The following is a 26,064-nucleotide window of genomic DNA, read 5'->3' on the forward strand; positions in this document are numbered from 1 at the left end:
TCTCTCTCTCCCTCTCTCTTTCTGTGTGTATGTAGCGCAGGCGGCTCTGCTGCTGCAGCGTCAGGGAAGAGCTATCGAGAGAGGCTTCAGCAGCTCCCTCCACTTTGGGCAAACTTGCCGGTTTACCGCTTCTTTTTTTTTTCTTTTTTTTTTCTTTTTTTTTCTTTTTTTTTCCTTGCGAGTGGGAAGCTTCTCAATTGCCATTCAACATTTTAAAGCACAAGCTGCTCTGCCGTGAAAGCGCCTGATCCACACTTCTCTGAAAGACACAGGAGGGAATACACAATTGCAGATTTCACCCACTGTGGCGGTGCAGATCACAGGAAACAACTGACTGATACAATTTTATTTGCAAATAGAACTCTGTATTTTTTTTTATTTTTTTTTAATCGCGTCGCGGCTCTTTTCCCCTCCCCTTTGCCATTCCGCTTTATATGGATGTAATTCAGAATCTGTGTTAATTCACATGGGGGATCCAGTTACATCTTGTTCCGCTCCGGGTATAATTACGAGAGACCAATAATCGCCTTCGGAAACATAGTTTTGTTGCTAACCTTTGAACTGAAAGGATCAAGTTCAGATCTGGTTTACCTGCATTGGGACGGGAAGGAAGAGGAGAGAGAGAGAGAGAGAGAGAGACTGCAATCTCATTTGTGAATCGCTCTCAGTGCTGCAGATCCAGATTGCTATAACATATGCAGTGCAAATGCAGGTAAGGCACACACACAAACTGCGGATGCAAAAACAAACTTGGGACTGTTGTGTGTCTATGTTCTTATCTCCAGCCTTGCAAATTCTGGGCAAACGGCTTCTGCAGTTTCTGTATCGTTGCTTTGTGACTAATGACCTTGCGCAGAGTTGTTAAAAAAAAAATCCTCTCTGGAGAAAGAGCTGAACATTTTAGGCGATCTGTGAAGATGGATTTGGGTGCTTTTCTGCCAACCAAAGGGGATATTCTGTGGACTGCACTGTAATACTCGGGGTTCTTCTCCTATCAGCTGTGCAGCTACCGACATTATTGGGATTTTTTTTTTTTTTTTTTTTTTTTTAAGAACTGCCCATTGCTAAGAGGATTTGGAGTTTTCCCGGACCCAAGCCCTTTGAATAAAGAGAGTAACATTTTTTTTTTTCCCCCTGTGTGTGCAGAGAGGGGAAGAATAAAGCTAATGCCTTGGTCGTAAACGGCTGAGCGAGAGAGAGAGAGAGAGAGAGAGAGAGAGAGAGAAAAGAGAGAGAGTGTGTGAATTGTAGTTAACTCTAGTGTTGAAGACAACGACCTGGGGGGCTTCGAATCGTACAGTACTGCTCCTGCTTTTATTGCAAACCTTGCAAAGTGATTACAGTAAAATCAGAGAGGAGGAGGAGAAGGGGGAGGAGGAGGAAAATCCCATCCTATCTACTGAGATGAATCTTTGAAAAGCAAAATACACTGTCCCGTGAACTGTAAGTATATCGCAACTGGAAGACAGGGAGAGCAGCAGAGGAGCCAGCAGCAGGGTTTTGACCACCAATTGCACCAGTCATGAGACAATAAGTTTCCAGAAATAGAAGGATTTTATAATTGATCACCTGGACTCTCAGCCGCTCTGTTGGCTTATCAGGGGAGTTTATTGCGGCGCAGGTGGGAGTGAGAGGAGGGCGGGGGGTTTCGGTACGAGGAAGATGAGGAAGATGCGGACTCTCCTTCGCTTTGTGCATTGCTGCTGCTGCTGTTTCTTGCTCCTCCTGCCTCCGCCACTCTGGGTCAGCCTGGCAGCAGCTAAGCAGCTCCTGAAGTACCGGCTGGCCGAGGAGGGACCCGCCGACATCCGCATCGGCAACGTGGCTTCCGACCTGGGGATTGTGACGGGCTCCGGAGAGGTGACATTCAGCCTGGAGTCGGGCTCCGACTATCTCAAGATTGATAACATGACCGGGGAGCTGAGCACCACAGAGCGGCGCATCGACCGCGAAAAGCTGCCGCAGTGCCAGATGATCTTCGACGAGAACGAGTGCTTCTTGGACTTTGAGGTGTCGGTCATCGGCCCCTCGCAGAGCTGGGTGGACCTCTTCGAGGGCCGGGTCATCATCCTAGACATCAACGACAACACCCCCACCTTCCCTTCCCCCGTCCTCACCCTCACCGTGGAGGAGAACCGGCCCGTGGGGACCCTCTACCTACTCCCCACCGCCACCGACAGGGACTTCGGCCGCAACGGCATCGAGCGCTACGAGCTGCTGCAGGAGCCCGGCGGGGACGGCGCCCGGCGCGGCGGCGGGGGCGGCTCGGCCGCGGCGGCCCCCGAGAGCGCCCCCTACCCCGGCGGCAGCAAGCGGCGGCAGGAGGCGGAGGCGGCGGCCCGCAGCAGCGTCTTCGAGCTGCAGGTGGCCGACACCCTGGACGGGGAGAAGCAACCGCAGCTGATCGTCAAGGGGGCGCTGGACCGCGAGCAGCGGGACTCCTACGAGCTCAGCCTCCGCGTGCGGGACGGCGGCGACCCGGCACGGTCCTCGCAGGCCATCCTAAGGGTGCTGATCACCGACGTGAACGACAACAGCCCCCGCTTCGAGAAGAGCGTCTACGAGGCGGATCTGGCGGAGAACAGCAGCCCTGGGACCCCGATCTTGCAGCTGCGAGCCACCGACCTGGACGTGGGAGTGAATGGCCAGATCGAGTATGTCTTCGGGGCGGCCACTGAGTCCGTCAGGCGTCTGCTGCGGCTGGACGAGACCTCAGGCTGGCTCAGCGTCTTGCACCGCATCGACCGGGAGGAGGTGAACCAGCTCCGCTTCACCGTCATGGCCCGAGACCGGGGCCAGCCCCCCAAGACAGACAAGGCCACCGTCGTGCTGAACATCCGGGATGAAAATGACAATGTGCCCACCATTGACATCCGGAAAATCGGGCGCATCCCGCTCCGGGACGGGGTGGCAAACGTGGCCGAGGATGTGCTGGTGGACACCCCCATTGCCTTGGTGCAGGTATCAGACCGGGACCAGGGTGAAAATGGCGTGGTGACCTGCACCGTGGTGGGTGATGTGCCCTTCCAGCTCAAACCGGCCAGTGAGGGTGAAGGGGAGCCACAGAACAAGCGCAAGTATTTCCTCCACACCTCAGCCCCTCTGGATTATGAAGCTGTCCGTGACTATAACGTGGTGATTGTGGCTGTGGATTCAGGCAGCCCCAGCTTGTCGAGCAACAACTCCCTGCTAGTGCGGGTTGGGGACACTAATGACAACCCTCCCATGTTCAGCCAGGCTGTGCTGGAGGTCTCCTTTCCAGAGAACAACTTGCCTGGTGAGAGGGTGGCCACGGTGGTTGCCACAGATGCGGACAGTGGCAAGAATGCTGAGATCACTTATTCCTTGGAGGCCTCACCCCTCTCCTCAGAGGCACCGGGCAGCATCTTCAGCATTGACCCTGACTCTGGGGATGTGTCAGTGCAGGCAGTGCTGGACCGTGAGCAACGTGACACCTATGAATTTCAGGTGACAGCCCGGGACAAGGGGGTGCCATCGCTGCAGGGCTCCACCACAGTGGTGGTGCGAGTGTCGGACCGCAATGACAATGAGCCGCGCTTCATGCAGGATGTGTTCACCTTCTATGTGAAAGAAAACCTGCAGCCCAACAGCCCTGTGGGCATGGTGACTGTGATGGACTTTGATAAGGGCCGCAACGCCGAGCTCAGCCTCTCCATCCAGCCGGGAGACCATGACCAGGCAGCTGGCATCTTCTCCATTGAGAATGATACTGGAACAATTTTCTCCACTGTCTCTTTTGACCGTGAGCAGCAGACCAGCTACACCTTTAAGGTGAAGGCAGTGGATGGGGGTGAGCCACCACGTTCTGCCACAGCCACTGTGTCTCTCTTTGTGATGGATGAGAATGACAATGCACCCACTGTCACCTTCCCCAGCAACAGCTCCTACACCGTGCTGCCACCCTCCAGCAACATGCGCACTGTGGTGGCCACAGTGGTTGCCACTGATGCTGACACCGGTCTCAACGCTGACCTCAACTACAGCATTGTTGGGGGCAACCCCTTCAAACTCTTTGAAATAGACCCAGCCAGTGGTGTGGTGTCACTGGTGGGCAAGTTGGCCCCCAAGCACTATGGCCTGCACCGCCTGGTTGTGCAGGTGAATGACAGTGGGCAGCCACCCCAGTCCACCACTGCCCTGCTCCATGTCTTTGTCAATGAGAGCCTATCCAACGCTACCGTGGTGGAGAGCCAGGTGTCCCGCAGCCTCCACACCCCACTGGCCCAGGACATTGCTGGTGATCCCAGCTATGAGCTGAGCAAGCAGCGGCTTAGCATAGTCATTGGTGTAGTGGCTGGCATCATGACCGTCATCCTTCTTATCCTGGTGGTGGTCATGGCCCGCTACTGCCGATCCAAGGGCAAGCATGGCTACGAGGCCGGCAAGAAGGACCATGAGGATTTCTTCACCCCCCAGCAGCACGACAAGGCCAAGAAGCCCAAGAAGGACAAGAAAGGCAAGAAGGGCAAGCAGCCCCTCTATAGCAGCATTGTCACTGTTGAGGCTTCCAAGCCCAATGGGCAACGTTATGACAGTGTCAACGAGAAGCTCTCGGACAGCCCTGGCATAGGCCGGTATCGCTCAGTCAATGGAGGCCCAGGCAGCCCCGACCTGGCCAGGCACTACAAGTCAAGCTCACCGCTGCCCACTGTGCAGCTGCACCCACAGTCCCCCACCGCTGGCAAAAAGCACCAGGCCGTGCAGGACCTGCCCCCAGCCAACACCTTCGTGGGCGCTGGTGACAACATCTCCATCGGCTCGGACCATTGCTCTGAGTACAGCTGCCAGGCCAGCAGCAAGTACAGCAAGCAGGTAAGAGCACTGCGCCCCGCGGGCCCCAACACGCACACACACGCACACGGAGCGGGTGAGGGAGCCGGGATGCCCGTCCCCCCGCCTCCCACACTGGCACAGGCACACACCTCGACAGGTTCAGTGACCCATTCAGTCTGGTGCCCCCGCCCCCCTCCCTCCAGGCAGTCAGGTGCGCAGACCAACACGCAGCACGAAGGAAGGACAGTCAGACATCTTTACTGCTATTACTGTAATTTTTATCATTCCCTCCGCCTATCAGACCAGGCAGCCACCCAGCCCGTCTCTGCCAGCCGGACGGGGCAGCGGCAGGCGGCCGCGGAGGCCGGGGGTTCTATCACCAGTCCCGACAGCGAGCTGTAAGGCAGCCTGAGATGCCTTTATCAGCCGCGCTCCGGGAGGCCAAACCCCGCGGTTTTGGGGGGGTCGAGGGGAGACCAGGACCCCCCACCAGGCGGAGCCGCCATCCCCCTCCCGCCCCCCGGCTCCGCCTCCATCAGCCTGTCCCGGCACTTCCCCCACCGAGATGCTTTCTCAGCCTTAGGAACGTGTCAGCTCCGGCTGAGGAGGAAAGTTTAGCCTCGGCAGCCAGTTGTTTCAGGAGAAAGGGGTTGCTGCCTGCCTGACGATTACTAAAGCTGTGGGTGAGAGTGGATTTGCAGCCGCCGCGCTGAAGCGTTAATGGCTGTAATTACCGGCTCTTTCATTAGTACCAAAATGCTTAAATAATCTACACAGCCTATCTGCGCTCTAATTTACACCACAGAGCTTTGCAGTCATTGCAGCAGTTGCTCTGAATACACGTAAGCGTTAGTGAGTTTAGAATCGCACTTTATTATGGTTTGTGGTTGGTTTTTTTGGGTTTTTTTTTTTTTTTTTTTTTTTTTTTTTTTTTTTTTTTTTTTTTTAATGCCCCTCTTGCCTATCTCATGAAATTTCGTTCAGGCTGAGAGGCCCTAATTTGCTCACTCAGCTACCGCATAGCTGTGTTTGTAGTGTGACTGCCGTGAGACCTCTCGGAGCGAAATGTGCCTTCAGGGTGCCACGAGTGACTGGCTCTGGTCTCGGCTGTGTTGGCGGGGCTCGGTTCAGTGGAGCTCCGGTAGCCTAAAACTGGTGATGGTAGCGACAGTCTTTGCAATCCTCGCAATAAGGTAGGGATAGCACAGAGGGGAATCAGGCTTTTAAGTGAAGGCTTCTGTTTATTTTATAAGACACATATATAGCCTGAACAGAGGGCCCTCCTTGTCGGGGGAGTACTTTTTTTGGGGTGATAGTACGTATAAGATAATATCCTGAACGTTTTCTCAACTACAATACATGTTACACAAGAAGCTAGAGGCAAATGAATGCTGTTTCATGTAACTACACGTCCAAGTCTGGAACAGGGAAATTCTGAGTAATTTGAGAAAAATGCTTTCTTTTCCACTTGTTAACATGCAAATATGGTGCATGATGACTATTTTTTATACTTTGAAATGTTTGCTAGCTTACTAAAATTGAAGTTTTACGAGTGTTGCCGGTATTTGCATTCTGTTCAGAAATACTTAAAATACAGTAGCATATATCGAATTGTATGAGCCACCCCCCCCACTTTGGTGTATGTGATTTTGCAAGTGATACAGACTTACAGAACGTTTGACACTGTAGTTTCTGTGTGATACATTTCATTAACGCTTTCCTAGAGGAGTACATCACAATTTCAGTTTGAGAATGGTCTGTATAAAATACAAATTACCAAGGTCTTTATCTTTAGTCTCCTAAGGCTTATTAGGCACAGATAGATTATGCCATTTTATCGAACACTGGAATAAAAGTAGCAGTAGAATATATGCTACTCAGATACCACTTCTTTCTTGATGCTGCAATTCATCTAAACATATGGACTATAATCTGTTAAAGTGTAATTTAATTTCAGTGTAACAGAATCATTTGCATTCTAAGTGTAGGAATAGTAAAGGAATACATATTACAAATTACTGTTTTGCTTGATAAACCCCCCCCCCATTTGTTTAAGATTATAATACAGAAATATATTTTGAGTTAGTTAATATTTTCCAAGGATTTCTTTTGCTATAAAGTATATGAGAAAACTTAGTAGAAGATAATGGCTTTATTGCACTTCTACAAAGAACTGCGCCTTGAATTGCTCCATTACTTGTCGTTTGCTGCAAACCAGTTTCTCAGTGTTGATAGTTCCCTTGTGTTAAATATTTATCCTGTAATGAATGTTCACCTATTCAAGTAGTTTACAGCCAGTATTCTAATGTCTTATCTATTTATTTTTAAATACATAGAGAGTATTTCTACACTTGTAAAGCATGCATATAAATTGGACATTTTCCAAGAAAATAAGAAAGGTATTGTTAAATAACAGACTTCATGGGAGAGTCTATCAGCCACAAACCCTCTGATTACCACTTTCCTATGTGCACTTGCCAGCTTGTTGCTGAGTGACATTTATATACTTTTGTTCATTTTACATAGTAGTGAGCACATTAAGACTTATTTGCATATGTACACTTCTCACATCTCAAACATTGACAGTGCAGTATTTCTCAGTTTAACAGGCAAAACAATTGAGGATTTTTGACACCCAAACCACGTGGAGCTCTTGTTCAGCACAACTGTTTGGGGGGAAATATAAAGCAGGTGCAGATAAAGGGTTCTGATGGGGTGTATATCAGATTGTTTCATCGTTCTGCTGCACTTGTGGAACAGAACCAGTAGCATAATGGTGTGTCTAAGGTAGGGAGACTACTTGAAATCTCTAAGACTGCCTTTATTTACTCATTGTCAGTTCCCTTTGTTCTAAGGAGACATTAGACAGTGTATAAAATTTTAGAACAAATAAGTGGATGCAGCAGAACATACCTGCTCTAAGTTACTGGACATGAGAGTGATGCTAATTTCCCATTAGTGTAATTAGAATTGAAAACTGATACTTATATCCTATATCTACAACACATCAGGAAATAAAGTCTCTAGTTACATGATCAAGTAGTGTACCCCAGGGAGCACAAGTTGTTTTCATTCCAATGATTTGATACTTAATTTTTAAAGTCATAAAATGAATCCTTATGAGTTTCAAAAGACAGAGTGTTTGACACAGGACTGCATAAGAGAACTTAATTGGAGAAAACTGCAAACAGTTTGTAACTCTCCTCCTTCTGACATCATGTTTTTTCATGTAGAGTTTAAAACAAAATTCTGTATTCAGTCGACTTCTGACATTTCACAGTCACTGTCTTTTTAGGAGATCTTTAACAAGTTTAGCTCTTATCCTTGTCTTACTTAGCATGGTATCACTCTGAAATATTCTTTTAACCTCTCACTTATCAATTCTCTCCTTTTCAGTAAAGCTCTGCAAATGTTTAACACAGTATTACACAGGTCTTAATCACTTGCCAAAAGTTAAAGCTGTACAGAAGTGTTTTACCAAATGGGCATGAGTTAAAGTAAGTGTTTTTCTAGATCATGGATATAAAATTTGAAACCTCCAGGTGCTGCACATTGCCTGTGAGGAGCCTGGATATTGGGATTTCCAGCAAAGACAGCCATAGATAACGAATGAAAGCTCAGTGCCTAAGGGGAATCACTTAATAGATTGGAGAGTTACATACTTAATCATAAATCTCATAATAAATTTTAATCGTAAATAATTGTTTATTTTATCATTTAGTTGCAGATATATTTTTATAATATATTCTTTTCCATGTCTTATGCAAAGTAGGGGCATATAAGCAGTTTTATTTCAGTGAAACTTTAAATCATGAATCTGCATGTTACCAACCACTCTTTGAAGAACAGACCTTTTAAACACTTTCTATGTGTTAATATTTCTTGACCATCATCTTACCTCGGTTTCTTCTTTACTTGCTCTACTAAGCAATGATTATTGGGTCTTTAAAACACTTCAGTTCTGATGCTGAGGGGTTTTTTGCTTGTTATTTTTGTAAGAGATATTGGTCACTATCAGTGGAACTAGTAGAAGTAGTAATTTCTGAGTAGAATCATTTCTGTGCTTCAGATATTGGCTTCTTAGCCAACTCTGTAATTCTTTAGGAAAAATCCCAATGCCTTTTCTCATTGAAAATGTACTGTTTCATGAAGAAAAGTGGTTATTAAGCCAGTGTGCTGACACTCTAATCAAAATTATATGCATTTCCTGTAAAGTCTTACTTCCCTGAAAGTGAAATACATAGAAATTAATTTCTGGGAAAAAAAAAAAAAATCCTTGTTCAGTAACCAGTTAATTTATTTTAGAAAATTTCAAACATTAATCAGTCTGCTTCAATATTGCAGAAGCATTTTGACTAGTTGGTTATCATATATCTCAATTGTATCTATAAACTAAATGGATCAATTTCCTCATAAACAAGCACATATACCCAGAGGCCTTAACAGGACCCCAAATTCATCCATTAAAGAGGCAATCAGTTTAACTATACAGGAAGGCATCATCTTTCCTCTTGTTTATTTACAGACACACACATACACAGAGAAGCTTATCTCAAAGTCTATTTTTTATATTCCCAAACACCTCTAAAGAATAAAAAAATTCACAACTTTAGGCTAAGCAAATATACTACAGTATAATAACCATAAAAATAACAATGTCATGGGTGGCACTAACTGCCATGCCAAAAAGAAAGAGAACATGGTTATTGGGTATAAACATTTACATTGGTGACTTCTTTCATACATTTAACTTTCATACTGTTTAGTGAAAAGTGTACAGAAGTATTTTCAATTTTCTGTTCTCATTTTGCATTATGTTAAATATTTTACAATTAGTTTTTAAAAGTGACCCACAATTGACCTTCAGTACCAAATTATGATGAGAGAGAGGCTAATTAAACATGAAATGGATGTATCATTGATGCTTTAATTAACTTTATTTAACAGAAACTCTTCCACTGATAAGTGCAGCTTTTCTTTTTTTCCTCTCCAGTAAAATCATCTTGTACAGTGCACAAATGACTGAGTTACCACTGAATCATTCTGCACTCCCAGGAGATGCACAGAGCCAAAAGGGACAGGATCTGAGTAAAGGAGGATGCATGCTCTGAATAAGTAAAGAACAGTACTATTATAGGCAAGGGGTAGCAAGAAACATCTTTAAAAGGATAGAATCTGATTTATCAACTCAGACAGCTCTCTGGCGTTGTACACAGCAAACTTGGGTTAAAACCATGGTTAGTGGCTTTACTATTGCTGTCCATCTTTATGCTTCTGAGGGTGTTGTTTCCTCTTTCTCTCTATCTATCTCTTTTTTTTTTTTTTTTTTAGTTTATGCTTAGTTGTCTGGTTTTCTAGTATTTTGGATAGCTGCTAATTTGACCATCAGTACAGCTTTGTTTCATATCTGCAGCTTCAGACTCATTTTCCTTTAAATATTTCCTTTCAAAAGTTTTAGAAGGTTTATGTACTTAGTAATATGCTGGGCTACTCTGAGATATCAAACTAATCAATTTGATTTTGCATTAAAATATAAATGAAAACCAACAAACTTCAGAAGTAGTTAGCTTTATAAGTCAACTAAATCCTTGTCAAGCATCATAGTCTCTTCACTGTAATTGCAAAACATTTTAGTACTTAATTACTAATCTTAACAAGATTAACATAATTTTGACCATATATATCGGAAATACTGATAAAAGCATGTGAGCAATCCAGTACAGTATTTACCAGGCAGATTTTCTAAGCAAATCTGCTTCCAACAGATATTTAGAAACTGTTAAGGCTGCAAAATATCCTTTTTTTTCAGTCTTAGGTCATATTACATGCAATATGTTCCATATAATTTATGTTCCACATCTCTCCATTTAAAAGACAATTACCTTTTTAGATGGTTTTATCGCAGCATGTACTGAGAAGATGATATTTTTTGTTTTTCTTCCCTGATTTTTTTTTCCTGGAAGAGTAAATTTGTTTTCTGTTATCAAATTTTGGACTTTTCTAGCATATACTGTACGTTCATTTTAATCAATAATTGAAATGACAAAAATAGATTAACAGCTACTCTCAAAGATCAATGAACCCTTTCTAATTATTTCTATTTTTTGTGTATAAATTTGCATTACTTTAATTTTTAAGTAAGTTTATAAAAGAAAATTCTGTCATGAAAAAAGGTATATTTCAAGCTAGGACCAACTTACTGTTTTCCATGTGTTTCGGGAAACAGACTTCCCAAGGTCACTTGTATTATGTTGTTGTGGATGACAAAATATCACAGTGATGCTGGAGTAACTAAGATTAGTGGAGCATCTGAAGTGGGTGACAAGAATAAGAATGGAATAAAACCAGAATAATCCATAGGAGATTTTAGACTTTTTAATTTCTTATTTAATTTCTATTTCCTCTATAAATGTTTAATTGAGAGCAGGTCATGAACACAAGTCAAAAATCTCAATATGTGATTATACTGAAGTACCAGTTAGTCAAGTTCCTGAATTGTCAGCAATACACACTGAAGTTTTCCAACTGCATGATGTGCTTAGCATGAGTCATTTGCTCAATCTTATGTGGACATTTTCACTGACAAGAGATCTAAAATTAAAACTAAGAACAACTTTTGAAAGTATTAAAAAAACTGAGGGATCAGCTGTATATGTAACACGTACAAGCAGTGTGGAGAAACTACTTATTGGGATTTTTTTGTGAAAGGAGAATATGGAAAAACTTTAGAGTACATTTTTGGGTTTAGAAGTTTGAACGAAGGCAATGTTCTGGCCCCTTTTAAAAGTGTAAGGTGGGTAAAAGTGATGTGATTGCTTTTTTATTGTTTATACCAATAAAAAAAAAAATCCTTTCATTTAGGCAAAAAGAAAAGTTTTGAAATCATTAGTTTGTAAAGTGGTGCAGCAAAGCCCCAGAAGTTCAATTTTACTCGGAGTGGATCACAAATAATACAACTATTAGAAGCTGAAGAAAAGCACTGTCTTTGTCTTTTAAAACCTAATTTACCTTATTAACTACTAACAAGAGTGAGTATATTTTTTAAAGACAGACATTGTTCTAATGTCTGAGTTTGTAACTGAACGAAAGGAATGTATGCTTACAAATAGCGTTCTTGCTCTATTAGGAAGCAATACAATTGGTATTTATCAAACTGTTCAATATAAGGTCTTTTATTATCTACAGGTAATTATGGATAATGTAAAGTTAGTTTTTTAAGGCTGGGTATAGAAGGCAGGTACTAGCTGATGCTGAGAATTGCTCTTAGATTCAGAATGCGGAGATACTGATTCCACCTGCCAAAAATTCAGAGACAATATTATTGTGCAATCATTTCTGGACAAATTCCTTTATGGTACCACCTTGTAAGCAAAAAATATTTGCCACCTGACAGCATAAAAAATCCTCAATTACATGGTCTTGTGATGATTACAACAAATCTGCCATAAACTCCATTAAAATTAGATTCTTGACTGGTGGTGTGGCCAGGAAATGTACTGTGTGTTATGTATCAAATGTTTTGTCTGTTGTAGCACTTTTTGAAAGAGAAATGGGAAGGGCTTCTGTAATTTATTCTATCTATCCATGTATAAATGTCAAAGTCTCTTAGACCCTGGAGCAGTATAAAATATGAGAAGTAGCCCCTACTTTGTTTGGATACCAAATCTTGAGAGGCAGAATTACTTCAACACAGAGACTCATGCTTGGGTAAAAAAAGACCCTTCATCAGGACAATGCTTTTAAAAGGATACAATTTGGGGTAGAATTATGTTTCTGACTTCAGTGTTGTGCTGGAAAATGAACTAAGGGAAGTTATGGAGGCTCTCATGGCATGCTGGTTATGATTCAGCTGTCTAAGGGTGTGCATCTAATGTCAGTTGAGGTACCTGAAAGTTTCTGTGCTCTCGGCACAGAGCTGCACACACAGGGTGTGTGATGCAAGACCTGGGTGTCTTCTGCAACACTCCTCTGCAGCTGCAGCTCAGGGCCAAACAAAAAAAGATCACTAAATCCTTTGGTTTGCTTAAAGGAACAATATTTAAAATAAAATTAAGCCCTCTCTGCATGTAATGTGCTTTGGCAGGGCTGAAACTTATTTTTCCTGTGAAAACTTCAGCACAATTTTCAAATGTGTGTGCCATACACATGTCAATTAATAGAACAGAATCTGCATGTGCAGATACCTGACCACATGTAAGCAATTAACTGAATTTCCATTCATCGTCAGACCTCTCAGGTTGATGCTCATCTCAGCTGAAACTACAGGTAATTCCACTAGTAAATCTAGTACTTAACTAGTATTAACTGAAGTAAATTGTAACAGGTGTTGTAATATTCTGAAAATGCTTCATATTAAAATAAAATATAGATAGAGAACACCAATTTATCAGTTTGGATGTTAATCCCCCGCATTTAAATTATCAGCATGTATATCATTTGCAAAATAACAGAGTAGGTTTTCAACATGTATTACATCCAGATGTAAAATTATCTTTCTAAAGGGGTCTGGAAATTATGTGGCTTTAATGGCACTTCAAAAAAGTAAGATTTTAGTATTGAACACATTCTTGCTCAAACTAATGAAACAGCAAGAATTCATATATCAAGCTACCTTTGTTGGTCCCCAGCCAGGTTGTGATGTTTGTTCATGGAGCTGTGTGTTACCCTTTGTAGGCATATTTATAAGAAAGGCTTGGCCTAAAAGTTCCTATCAACTTCATAATGCAAAACTTTGCTTCAGATGAAATCTGACCATTTGCTTAGGAAAATCTGCTTAGTTTATTGCAAATTCTATTTAAAGCACTGTATTTAACAAGAGAAAATACTTCTGTAATATGCAGTCATTCTGAAGGTTAAAGACAAGAATGAAAATACAGATAATAAACCAACAGATGACTAAAACATTTGTTCATCTGCTCCTAATATTTTCACAGTGATATTTTAGACCCCTATTTTACACCTTTGCTATTCACAACTTTTGTAGTTTGGCTGGTTTTTTCCATACATCTGATCTCATCATGTCACACCTGCTCTAAGTGAAGATACATTGTCATAAAATTTGAATAATGAAATAGTTAATCAGTTTCCTTATCTCCATTCATGTATTCCAAATTGGTTATAATGACATACCTGTGCCTTGTGTGACAGTGAGAGAGGATATCCATCATTCTGCTGGATTAGAAAAGTGCTATTTTCCGTGAGCATGTAATAATATTCCAATTGCAGCACAAGTTTACAGAAGGCCCGTAATTATTTACTTGAGAGAGAAATATTTGTTGAGTTTTCCAGTAATATGGTGAGTTCTTATATGAAGGGAATAATTCACTGGAAACTAGAAATATCTACTTAACAGGGTAAGCCTGAGCCTCTGAACCTCAGCCCAGATCCTGGGTAAGACCTATCAAACTGTAGTGAATTTAGAAAATTCACTCAGATGGCTCCTCTGACTGTATACTGAAGGGTTTACTGTTCTTCCTGCAACTTAAGGGCCTGAATTTTCATCGTATTCAGAAAAATTCTATTAAAATAAATTGCCATTGTATTTTAATGGAATTTTTCTGAACACAAGTAAAATTCAACTATTTCTAGAGCAGGTGTTAATTCTGACGAGTAAAAGTGACAGCAGGGCAAAATAGAGCAGTGCCTGTTTTTATAGAGTCTTTAAAATGTGAGTGTTTTTCCAAGGAATTGCAACACAAAGTCTGGGTGATGGATTTTGCTCAGTATGTTACAATATGCATATGAAACAGAACAGGATGATATATCTGAACAAATTACAGTGCAGATGTGAGTAGTACTTCATAGAGTGACAGAGAATTACCACTGAGGTGCAGTAGGTGTTTCACCAGCACGTGGGTTTGTGTAGTGGGTGGGTTCACTCAATAGTTTCAGTCCTGGCACTGGCAGATCCTCGAGCAGACATGAAACCACTAGGGCTTGGTGCACTACAGTCATCCATGCTCTTTAAATTCACCAGCTTCATAGGTAAAAACCATAGATATGTTACTAAAATACTTGCTACTTGTGGTGTTTTTCTGTGTTTTCATACAAGAATAAAAAAAAAATACACAAAACAGCTTTAGTTTAGAACTTAGGGAAACTTTTGCAAGTATTTACAAAATGGCTCTGCATTTGCCATCCTATGTTTTGCAGAGATCGCTAGACACTTACATAATTTATCCTGTTTTGTGCAACATTGGTACTTTAAATAATTATTTATAGTATTGCTAGTATTCTGGATCTTTCTGTTTGTTCTTTAATGCAAATGAGAAGATAAGCAACAGTGTGAAATTCCTCTGTGCAGCATAAATTAAGAAGATTTTGTTTTCATTAAATTGCAAAATGTTTTATCATTTATGGTCTCATATTCAAGGAGACTGGGTGATGTTTTATTCAGTTGGCCCTTCAGAAGCTGTTCAATGAATTGAAAATTTATCTTGGACTTTCTAATACTGCACATTAGTGCACCTTTCTAGGAACCTTGAATACCAAATTTATGTATTTTTTCTATACTTGTTCTTAATTAAATATATGAAGGCACTGAACTCTTTAAATTATACAGTAAACTTCCTGGAGAATAAGTGTTACAGAAATATGAAAGGGCTGGCTAAAGCATCACTCTACCAAATGTTTCTAAAAGGCTTTATATATTTAGAAGACTTCATGATCTACTATTGATGCAAATTACTAAGGATAAAAGAAAATCCATCTGTTATCAAAGAAAAAAAATAAATTAAATAAATCCAAGGATTTGAAAGACTTAGCATTAAAGACTAAGTATTCATACTTTGTGATGGGTTTATAGTAATTGACAGTAGAAAAGACTTCCTTTTAGCATTTACAATGTGGGGATTTTTTTAAAACTAAAGAAAATGACTTTGCCATAAAAGCTTCTCATGTAACGTATCCTGTCTCATTTCATAATTTCCTATCCTTCACTGAAATGTCTCCACTAAAATATGAACTATACCACTTAATATTGTGTGGGGCTTTACTAGTTTTATTATTACCCTTACATTTAATCAAATTGTCAGTAGCTAAATAAATAGCATTTCATCAAGAGCTGTTGGTTTTCAATCAGCTAGGAAACAGATTACAGGCCTGAGAACAGATCTAAGGCTAGTGTCTCCAATCTGCAACTAATTGTGTGCTGATAATAGCACTGCCCACAGGCAAATCTTACTTGCTGTCCTGATCTATGATAGATTTTCCTGTATGTTAATATTACATCAGATGGAGTCATTTTGTTGCAGTTGCCATATTTAACCTTTCCTTTTTTTTTAATTGGAAATATATATTGTTTGGAGATACTACCTTCATGTTTAATTTCTGAAAAGAAATGCATAAAAGAGAAATCTCAAGGGGAACATTATAGCCATGCTTTTCCCTTTAGCTTCTCCTCTTAAGACAGTTGCTTCTTTAGAAGATGAGGTACTATTGATACTTAAAGAAGCATTTACATGTAATATTACATATTCTATGCTTATCTCAGGAATTGAGGAACATGTCTTACAACCTGCAGGAGGAAGTAGTGCTTCACTCTCTCTTGGTGTGTGTGGCCTTGCTGTTGGGATGTGGGTGCCAGCCTTCTCTCTGGATCAGTTGTGGATCACATACTAACCATATATAGCATATGTGCAGATTACATCATTAAGACATTATAAATATTCACATTTTTCCAGTGTGAAGTTGATGAGGGCGATTAAATATGCAGTAGCCCCAGTACTGTACCAAGACTCCATCATTTCAGGTGCTTCACAAGTACAGAGTTCACTGTAAAAGCTGCTTTTAAACAAGGCATACATAGAAGGTGGAATAGCAAATACTGTCTGTAGTCAGCACATTACAGTGTTCTGGAAGAAAACTGTCTTCTGGGCTGTGTACATTGTTCTTGTGAAATGTTTCCAGCAGTATCAAATCTTTTTTTCACCTTGCTAGTTATGCAAACAGCTCTTCACTTTTTTCACTAAAGCAAGTGGGAATTGTTCTCTGTCACAAATAATAAATAACAAGAGTACCCGATCTGCAGAGCATGGAAGTGATAAAACCACATGCTTACGAGTGCTTGAGATTTCACAGCTATTAATTTTGAACTTTTTGATTGCAATTCTGTTTTACAAGAGTGGATGCTGTTAGGGCAGCAGTACACAGTGACAGTGAAGGATTATGACAACATGCATTTATCACTGTGAGCTTGATGAATTCAGTGTAAGAGATGGTCAGAAAATGCCCCTAAACCTGAAGTAATAAAATGTATCTTGCCTTTACTGAAAGTTAAAATAGTGAACATTTTTCTATTACTGCTAATGATCTTTTTCAATTAGTAATTTAATACTAATATGACTATGCTTGAGAAGGTTTCTTTGTGCATAATGAAATGCGTAGCTCTTGCCAACATTAGAGGATTCCTCAACATGTACACTGAGGGAATCTAGGAGTTTTGTGCAGAATGCTCTTGTATATACAACATGTAATCACACACGGAAAGGTCCTTTACAAAAGGTCAGCAAATACTACAGCAAGTTTGGCATCAATAAGAGTCAGAAGGACTCTTTGGACTTTCAAGAATGCTTTAAAACATTTTTTAAAGGTACCTTGCACTTGAAGTCTGAATTGCAAGTTTGTCTAAAAGTATACTCCCCAACTACTTCTACGTAAAACAAAATGTGGTAGATCATGTCTTCCATTTTGAGATTGCAGTGTTTACAGGTAATAGGACTGCTTCAAATCAGAAACCACATTTTTGGATTGTGGATAGAAACAGGAATTTCTGTAATAATTGAACATCATTCTGAGGTTGTATACTGTAAGAAAATAGAGCACAAATAATCTGGATACTTAATCTGTAATTTTTATGCTCAATTTTCAGAGTGATAACATAGAAAATAAATTCTAAGTTATACAGTAGAAAGTCCTGAATAAGGGAAACAATTGAGTAAGAACATGTCTAGAAATGTTAGTACTTCATTTTTTTTTCGTCTTTCTCATTCTAGGGAATTAATCTTCAGCCTTTCTGAAATCCTTACTGAGCTGGTAATTTTTTTCACATTTTCAGTACATCATCAAAGTCATGCTAATCTGGACCAAGGGCATGTCTTAGAGTCCTTGAATCTCTGAAGAAAACATTTTGCTGTCTTTCCTACTTTTAACATAATTGAGATTCACTTCAAACTTTTATAAAGCCTTTAGAGAGGACAGTTTGATTATTTACAAGACAAGTGTTATAGGATACAATCAACAGCTTATAGTTCATCACAAGATTAATAAGAAAAAATTGCAAATCTAGGAGGCATATGTTCTCCCTGAATGTCTGGCTCAGTAATTAGACAATCTGGCTACTGAGGTACATTGTAATGTACATCCCATGTTTAAGGCATTGTAACCCTGTAATCTGGAGGAGGAAAAGGAAAGATCTCATGAGAAAAGGAAATCTAGATTTTTTTTTTCTGTAATGTGAATCTGTAGGTATTTGCTTTGTCTCTCAAAGGAAAGGCCTCTTTGTAACTAAGAAAATCTGTTTTTTAATCATCCAACACTGGATTCTGGCAAAGTCTTTCATTAATTAATATTTGTGTATAACTTTGCCAAATAAAACTCATGCTGTCTACATTCCTCATCATCTTCATCAAAAGCAGTGCACTTTTAAGACACTGGGGCAGATATGAAAATTTCATCTTTCTATATTTGCAGGACTGCTTACTTATCTTTTATATGTTTCTATTTGGAATGATTTTGAAAGGGACTTTACAGGAAGCATAGACTGGATAACTACTACTAAGATATAAAGGAATAAAATAAAAAGAACCTCTGATGGAAAAATTGCTTTTGAAATATTTTTTTCCCAGTTTTTCTTTTGTTTAAATATGAAGATTCTAGTTTAAAAATCAACCTAGTAAACCTTAAAATATTTACTTATATGTTGGCTTTATGGAAAGATGTTTTGAGAACCAAATAAAATCAATCTGTAAAATTGCTTGATGTTTTGGACAGTGAACTTTTATTGAGGAGGCAGGAGAATACATATGCTGACATATGTGAGAATTTCACTCATGTATAACTTATCATGGACTTCTATACTATCTGTCCTCTAATCCCAGCTTTGTGCTCTGCATTTATAGTCTTATATATCTTATCTTCTCAGTAGAAGTCTGAAGATTTTTGGATTTTTGTTTCAGTCTCTGTTCTTCCCACCAAATCAGTTTATTTTTCTAATGCTCTAAGAGTCAGATACCACAATAAGAGGTCAAATGTTATGAAAATATGGAGACAGATTATTATTTCAATTTTGTTCCTTCTGCTGGATTGCAGAAAGTGTTGTAGATCTAGAAGTATGTTACCATTTTTTTTGGTTGGTGGTTTTGTGCTTGTTTGGTGTTCTTTTTTTAATAATTAAATTCTATTCTAAAACTTTAAATGTTTGAAGATCTGGAGGCAGTAAAGATCTTAATTCACAGATTTTCCCTGTCCCATGGAGTAACAGCATGTCTGTATGACTTCTTGGATGCTGTTTTCCAGAAGAGGGAATTTCTTTCTGTTATAAGTAAAACTAAAGGAACAACAACGAAAAATATTAAAAATTGGAAAAAAAAAATCCAAGCACACACACACAAAAAAACCCTAAAAAACCAACCAACCAAACAAACAAACAAAAAAACCCCAAATCAAGCCAGACTTGCAAAAATGTTCCCCAACTCAGGCTGATTTCTGTTTCCATGAATCAATACCCCTAGTCAAATTCACAGTTAGTTTGGCCAACACCTATGGCTGACCTATGCTGTAGAGAATACACAGAGACAATGCCAGTTTTATGACTAATCCTCTGTCTTTCATGAAACCTTTTCTTTCCAAAAGAGGCTTAAGTATTTCCCGCACAAATGAAATAGTGCCCATGTTCTCTACTTTTCCATAATTCAAGAGCTAGGAAGCCTGATTTGTGAGAAGCTTATTCTGTGACTTTGTGTGTAATTGACAGTGAAGGGGGAAAATGAGGCAATGTTACGCCTTTGCCAGTTCTTTTTAAAGGCAGGAATATACTTACTCATTAATGATCCAAGCTATGAATAGATTCATGGTTTATAGCACAGCCTTAGAGCGGGTTAAGAGAATTTAAGGGTTTATCACACAGTCTTAAAAGAGGCTAAGAGAATTTAAAAGCAAGCTATTCAGACTGGAAAATTCTGGGTAAACATTTACCTATCTTCTTGGCAGTTCATTATTAAATTATATGTTGGCATTTTACAGGCATAGAAAGAAAAGAGAGGTACAGACAAAGTAATAGAAACACTCTGATGACCTATTATTAGAGTTTAAGCTGAATAAATATTTAGCATCTAAAGTATGGAGCAGAGGTAATAAAAATCATTGCAAACTGCTATCCACAGTGCATAATACCCAGTAATACAATTTAATTCATTACATTAATACATGATGTAGTACTGTATGATGCAGTATTACCACACTCTTTCTGTACCCTGGGCTTAAATTTGTTCAAAGTCATCGAGTAGTTCTAAATAGTAGATGTTTCATGATGACTGGCAGATAAATGCCAGTCATCGTGATTATGATTTACATAAATGATATGTAAAATAATGAAATCAAGGTGTGGGGTTTTAGGTTTTCATTGGGTTTTTCTTTAATGAAATATTATTATTTGTATTTAAGGGGAGCAGAAGAAGAATTTGCATGAGAAAGAATCCATGTGAGAAATACAGAACCTTGTAAACAGTGTGCTATCATAAGTGTCCTTTAACATGTGTTCAGGTCTGCCGTATTCTAGACATGCCCTTAATATCACCCTTTTGGTTTCTTGTCCATAGGAAGTGGATTCTAGCATTTTTTTGCTTCATGATCATGTTACAAGTTTGGAGAGGGGTCAGTAAATGAACCAATGTTCTTATTGCATGCAGAATTTTGTCCACACTCTGGATTCTAGTCTGTAAGTCAGAGTCCAAATTGTTGTGAGAGTCAGGTGTTCTGATCTGGTTGTGCTATATATCCTAAGGGAAGTGCAAGCAAGCACAAACTGTGGGGCTACTGTATTCAACTCTTAGAAATATTGGGACAATTTTTGTAGGGCAGTTTGAAATTACCCTGATGAGATGATGTATCTTTTACGGATGGTTTGCAGTACACTAAGATATGCATTGTAATGGATTTCAGCATCTTAACAGAGTTTGAATTTGGTTTTCTTGAGAACATAGTGTCTTAAATTTCTTACATGTTTTACTTTATTTTAGTACATCAGAATTAAATTCCTATTTACTGATGTTGATAGTAGGATAATAGATCTCTACATTCTTTATATATTCAGTTTGTGTTTAATTATTAGAATATAGTAGATATTTTATCCTAATATTAGAACATGCTGGCCTTATTTAGCACTATTGAAATAAGTTTGACTTTACACATATTGAGTGAAGAGGGATAAGGTTTTCAAAATTTCCCTGTATTACTCTAACTCCACGTTCCCTTGAAAGATTTAAAAAACTGGGATAGAATTATGCTTAACTCATTTCTGTGAAAGTATTTCAAACAACGCAACTATTGTTACCCTCCTATATGCATATCAGATTGAGTTCTCCTGGCAAGAATGAGGCATAAATGCCAATGTTAATGAAGAACATATTTTTTTAAGTTTGTTAGTTAGGATGTGCTTTGGCCATTAGGCCAGTTTAGCTCACCTCAGCTTGCTGGTCATATAGCCCAAGTTACTTATCTAGGGGCAATTCACATGAAGAGGGATAGATGCCTTAAGAAGTCAGGCTATTCTATCTGCTTTAGCTATGTACTATCTCCTGGACCTTTCTCTCCATTGATCATAGCAGAAGAGTAGTTTAGGTTGCTTTTAGGTCACTGCTTTGGGTTGAGATTCCAGCTGCCCTGTGGTTTTCCAAAAGCAGGTATAAGTTTTGACTTTTTTTTGATGGCATATTTCATCCACAAAAATGATGACACAGACCTATAATAAAAATATTTTAAGGCGTTTCTGTGTGTTTTGTCTGTTGGAGCATAGGCAAATGCATTTGGTAGTGGAAGCAGGGGATAAGAACACAGGGACTAGGCCTGCTGAAGGAGTATAACTATGCATCCTTCTGCCCTCTCACCTGTTGCCTGGATGTACTTTCTGGAAATGTGGAAGATGACTGGGAAAACTAGGAAAGCAAGCAAAATGCAGATGCTCTATAGATATTCTCTCCAAATACCAGTCATATAATTATTTCTAAAAACTGCAATTAGCTCTTTTCCTTAGTTATTTTAAGTAAAAAGTATAAATGACGGAAATGCAAGCATTTATGTGATGGTGATACAAAAGACTCTGAGTTCATCACCACCAGGATATATGCATACTTTAATTTCACCTCACATTTGCAGAGAATTTTGATGCTTTGCTTTGTCCTCTTGCCCTAGGCATTTTTTATAGTCAGTAAACATCAGAGTTAATTAAAAAGAAAAAAAGACTTGTAGTGTTCATCACATGTCATAAATAACAATGATGGGTTCTGTTCTCTCTGTATCTAAGCCTAGAAAATGAGGAATATGCAAACTGATCTACGAGAAAGTATTTATAGCCTGCGTAATAACTAAGATAACATGCAGCAGTCACAGTGTCTTAAACTGTTTTATGTTTTGTCCTCTATTTGGCATTTATCTAACAAATACAGCTTGAACTGTACTAGTCAAGAGAAAATAGCAAGTAGATAAATTTTGAATCATGATACAGACATAGAAGTTGTATATAAATGTGCCAAAAGACAGGGATTTTATTTTGTTAGGATCGTAAGAACATCAGATTTTAATAATGTACTGTTTTTATCTTCATCATAGTGTTGGTGCTGAAGATTATGGAAGAGGTTTGGTAAATTTTCCTCTAAGCTGAGCCTCTTGAGGACAAAAAAGGGAAACAATAATGAGTTAGAAATGTTAGGAATGGTCATATCCAAAACTTAGTAATAACAACAACCAGAAACTCAAAGAAATTGGAAAGGTAATTTAAGGAAATTCAAAGAAATAAAATCCCTGTTTGCAAGATTAACCTTATTTTTTTTGCAAAATACTTTGTGACAACTGTCTGTTAGAAAAAAAACATACTATCCTAGTTTTGTGATGGCACAATACAGTGTTTTGTTACAGTTTCTTTAGTGGTATTTATAAGGTGACTATAGAAACTGTTTTTGCCATTGATCTTCTTTTACCCTTAAAATACATAATATACTTGTAGAAATACAATATAAAGTAAAAATAGTAATGCAGTTGTTCTAACAAACAAAGTTTTAAGCTTGAAAACAGAAGAACTATAGTGTTCTGTGTGTCAGATATATATAATTTCCAAAATCTGTGTTTGTGCATTCAAAGTTATGTCCTGTTCTCTCTTTGCTGAGAAACAGCTGATGTTTATGAGGCAGATGAAGGAGATTCAAGTGAGAAGATGGAAAGTATGCATTTTTCTTTTCCCTAGGAGTAAAAAAAAAACACAAATAAACTTGGAAATATTTGCGCACAGGAATATAGTGGCTGAACAGGGAGACAGGTGTGACAGGAATTGTAGCTGAAATGGTTCAGAGACATCCATCCAACTAGAATGGGTTTGCACGTCCTTGATAAGTGTCTGCCTGGCTGCAGACAAGGGCTATACAGTCCATCAATGGATATGTCTTTGTGAAGAATAAGATGCTGTGACACATAAGAAGCAGTAACTCAGTACCATGGGTCCTTACAGTAGATTCTGTTTCATTTCACACAACTTAGGCAGGGTACCACGGTGTGGTTGTTTTACTATAATTGCTTATACATGGCGTATAGACTCTTCGTGCCCAAACAGCATAATGTATAGGTTGCCTGGACTTTGAACAATCAATTTTATCTTTATTATCCCTTATTTCTTCAAATGCATTTCTCATACAGACATGGTTATATTACCAAATCAAACCTCTCTTATTGGCCAGCTTTCACAAATGTTTAGGTCTAGTCTATGAATTTTTAGGGGTCTATACAACTCAGACTGATAAAAAGAATTTTATAAACTGTGTAACTACTTCCTGCAACTGGTTTCTCTAACATTACAGAATGTTAATGTCAATCACTGCAAAAATTTGTAAGGCCACATCTTGGTTCCTGTTCTCCTGGATTTGTCATCTATAGAGACATAAAACAGACAAAGAGCCAGAGTGAGCACATAATTAGAAATGTCATGGCTGTTATGTTATTAGTCCCCGGTTTAGTGGATTTTGGAGAAGTCATTGAAGATTTAGCTGTGCCTGTCTCCCAGCTATTGCCTTAATGCAGGCTTGACTTCTGTTCTAGCATAGGGCCATTTGGGGAGCAGTGCATTGCTGATATAGAGCTGTTTCTATCATTCATACTGGGGGCAGGTGACTTGCAAAGTAAAGATGATGATTTTTAAAGTGGTTTGAAGAGATATTTTCTAACCCTTTCTCTGATCTTGAGCCGCACATTTTTTGAAAGGAAACACCTGTGTACCAGTGGCTTAGTATTTTTATCTCCCAGTTTTAAAAACAAAGAAACAGAGTTCACATGTGAAACATACAGAAAAAAATAAAAGGCACAGTCCTACATACTCTGATGAATATTGTGTTTACGGGACCTTGGGTTGATATTTTTATGTGCTGTTTATTCTCAGACTTACTGTTAAATCAATAGAGTTATTTCCAATACCTAAAAAGCATGGTTTTCACTATTTAATGTTTTGTCCAATAGTAATCTAAAGGTGATTTTTTTTGGCACCTCAGATGTAATTCAATAATTTTGTTTACTTTATATAATTAATTATTATTCTGCAATGTTGAATAGATATTGTGCATGACAATTTAAATAATAATTATATAGCATAGAATTATAAATAAATATATTTAACAGTATAAATCATTAATTATGATAATAATTTAATTAATTTAATGAGAAAAGGAATAAAATATATTTTTTAAAAGTTACAACCCTGGATTTTTTCCATTGGCTAAGAAATTAAGGATCTTCTGAGACTTAGCACCTCCAGATGCATATAAGCTATTTTGCATTTAATTTAGTGTAACCGTTCAATTCATGCAGTGGATAATTTACAAGAAAAAAGTTATGACCATATGTATTAGAAGAGTATTAGTTTTGTATTTACATATATATATACTTATTTTGCTATTAAAAGCTTAATTTTTTTGATCAAACATGGCATTCATGCAAAATGTATCATTTTAAAGAAGACTACACAAATGATGTAAACAAGAAAGTTAAATGGTTGTCTGCATTAAAAAGATGTGTGAGAAATATCTCAGAATAGAGAGAGTAGGAACTTGAATGGATTTGTAGTATGAGTGTTTTTACCATTGTGTTCAACATCACTTATACAATAATATTTTATAGGACTGAACATTGATGTTACTTGATCACCAGACAGGGCACTTTTTTTTTTTTTTTTTTTTTTTTTCCAACTTATGGTTTTTCTTTTGTTTTCAGAAGCATGATGTACCAGAGCACAGGACTACAATTTTATGCGCTGGTTGATCACTGCTGTGTTTCATTGGTTGCTGGTGGCACAATCTTAGTGCAATGCATTGAAATAATTACATTTCTAGCAGCTGCTGAAAAGTGCTGTTCTTTGATATTTCTCTGACAATTTAAAATTTTTGAACATAAAAATTCTCATTGACCTACCTAAGGAAAAGCTCTGGCAAGTCATATAATTCTGTGTTTCATTCACCTGCTGTGAAAGTGATCAGGGACCAAGCACTTTATGTAAGAGTCTGTCTGCTGGCTTTTGGAAGTGATCAAAATTGGCTGTGATATACTCAGGAGTATCCCATTCTTCTCCAGTAATCCCAGCAGGCAAAGTCCAGTGGAAGAGAACAGCTAATAGAGTATCTGTGATAAGGAGTTACAAATGTCAGCATAGTCTCTTCCAAGTTATCACATTCCCTGAGGATGCCAGAAAAGCTAGTGTATTACTCATTGCAGTTTCAGTATTTATCCTCTTATGAGACCTACTTGAGGACAATTTTCCTTATGTTTTCTGTGTAGTGCCCTGCAGTGTAATATCAGTGTAGAATTTTATTTTGATACTATCTTGGTAGAAGAAACGTAGACATTTTGCTTTTTTTTTTTTAAGAAACCAGTGATATATGTGATTTGTTTCAATTTCTTTCTTAAAAGTTGACCTTGTATGCTGGGCTTTGACTTTTTTCTCTCTGTGTATATGAACTGTGGCATTAGTCAGATTTTAAGGAAAAATACATGTCACATTTTTACATAGATATGCAGGTACAC

The 26,064-nt window shown here is 39.0% G+C and overlaps 1 protein-coding gene across 1 annotated transcript in view; it reads left to right on the forward strand.

The window, feature by feature from the left end:
* The first annotated feature begins 213 nt into the window (after positions 1-213).
* Positions 214-26,064, forward strand: part of PCDH7 (protocadherin 7) — a 265,817-nt gene continuing 239,966 nt past the window's right edge. The window contains exon 1 of the mRNA XM_066185586.1: positions 214-4,833. Within this exon, the coding sequence (XP_066041683.1) occupies positions 1,663-4,833 (3,171 nt within the window). The 5' untranslated portion in view covers positions 214-1,662. The remainder of the gene's footprint in view (positions 4,834-26,064) is intronic.

The sequence above is a fragment of the Chamaea fasciata genome, unplaced genomic scaffold, assembly GCF_029207755.1.
Source record: "Chamaea fasciata isolate MVZ Bird 193981 ecotype frontalis unplaced genomic scaffold, bChaFas1.0.hap1 SCAF_6, whole genome shotgun sequence".
In the NCBI taxonomy this organism is placed as follows: Eukaryota; Metazoa; Chordata; class Aves; order Passeriformes; family Sylviidae; genus Chamaea; species Chamaea fasciata.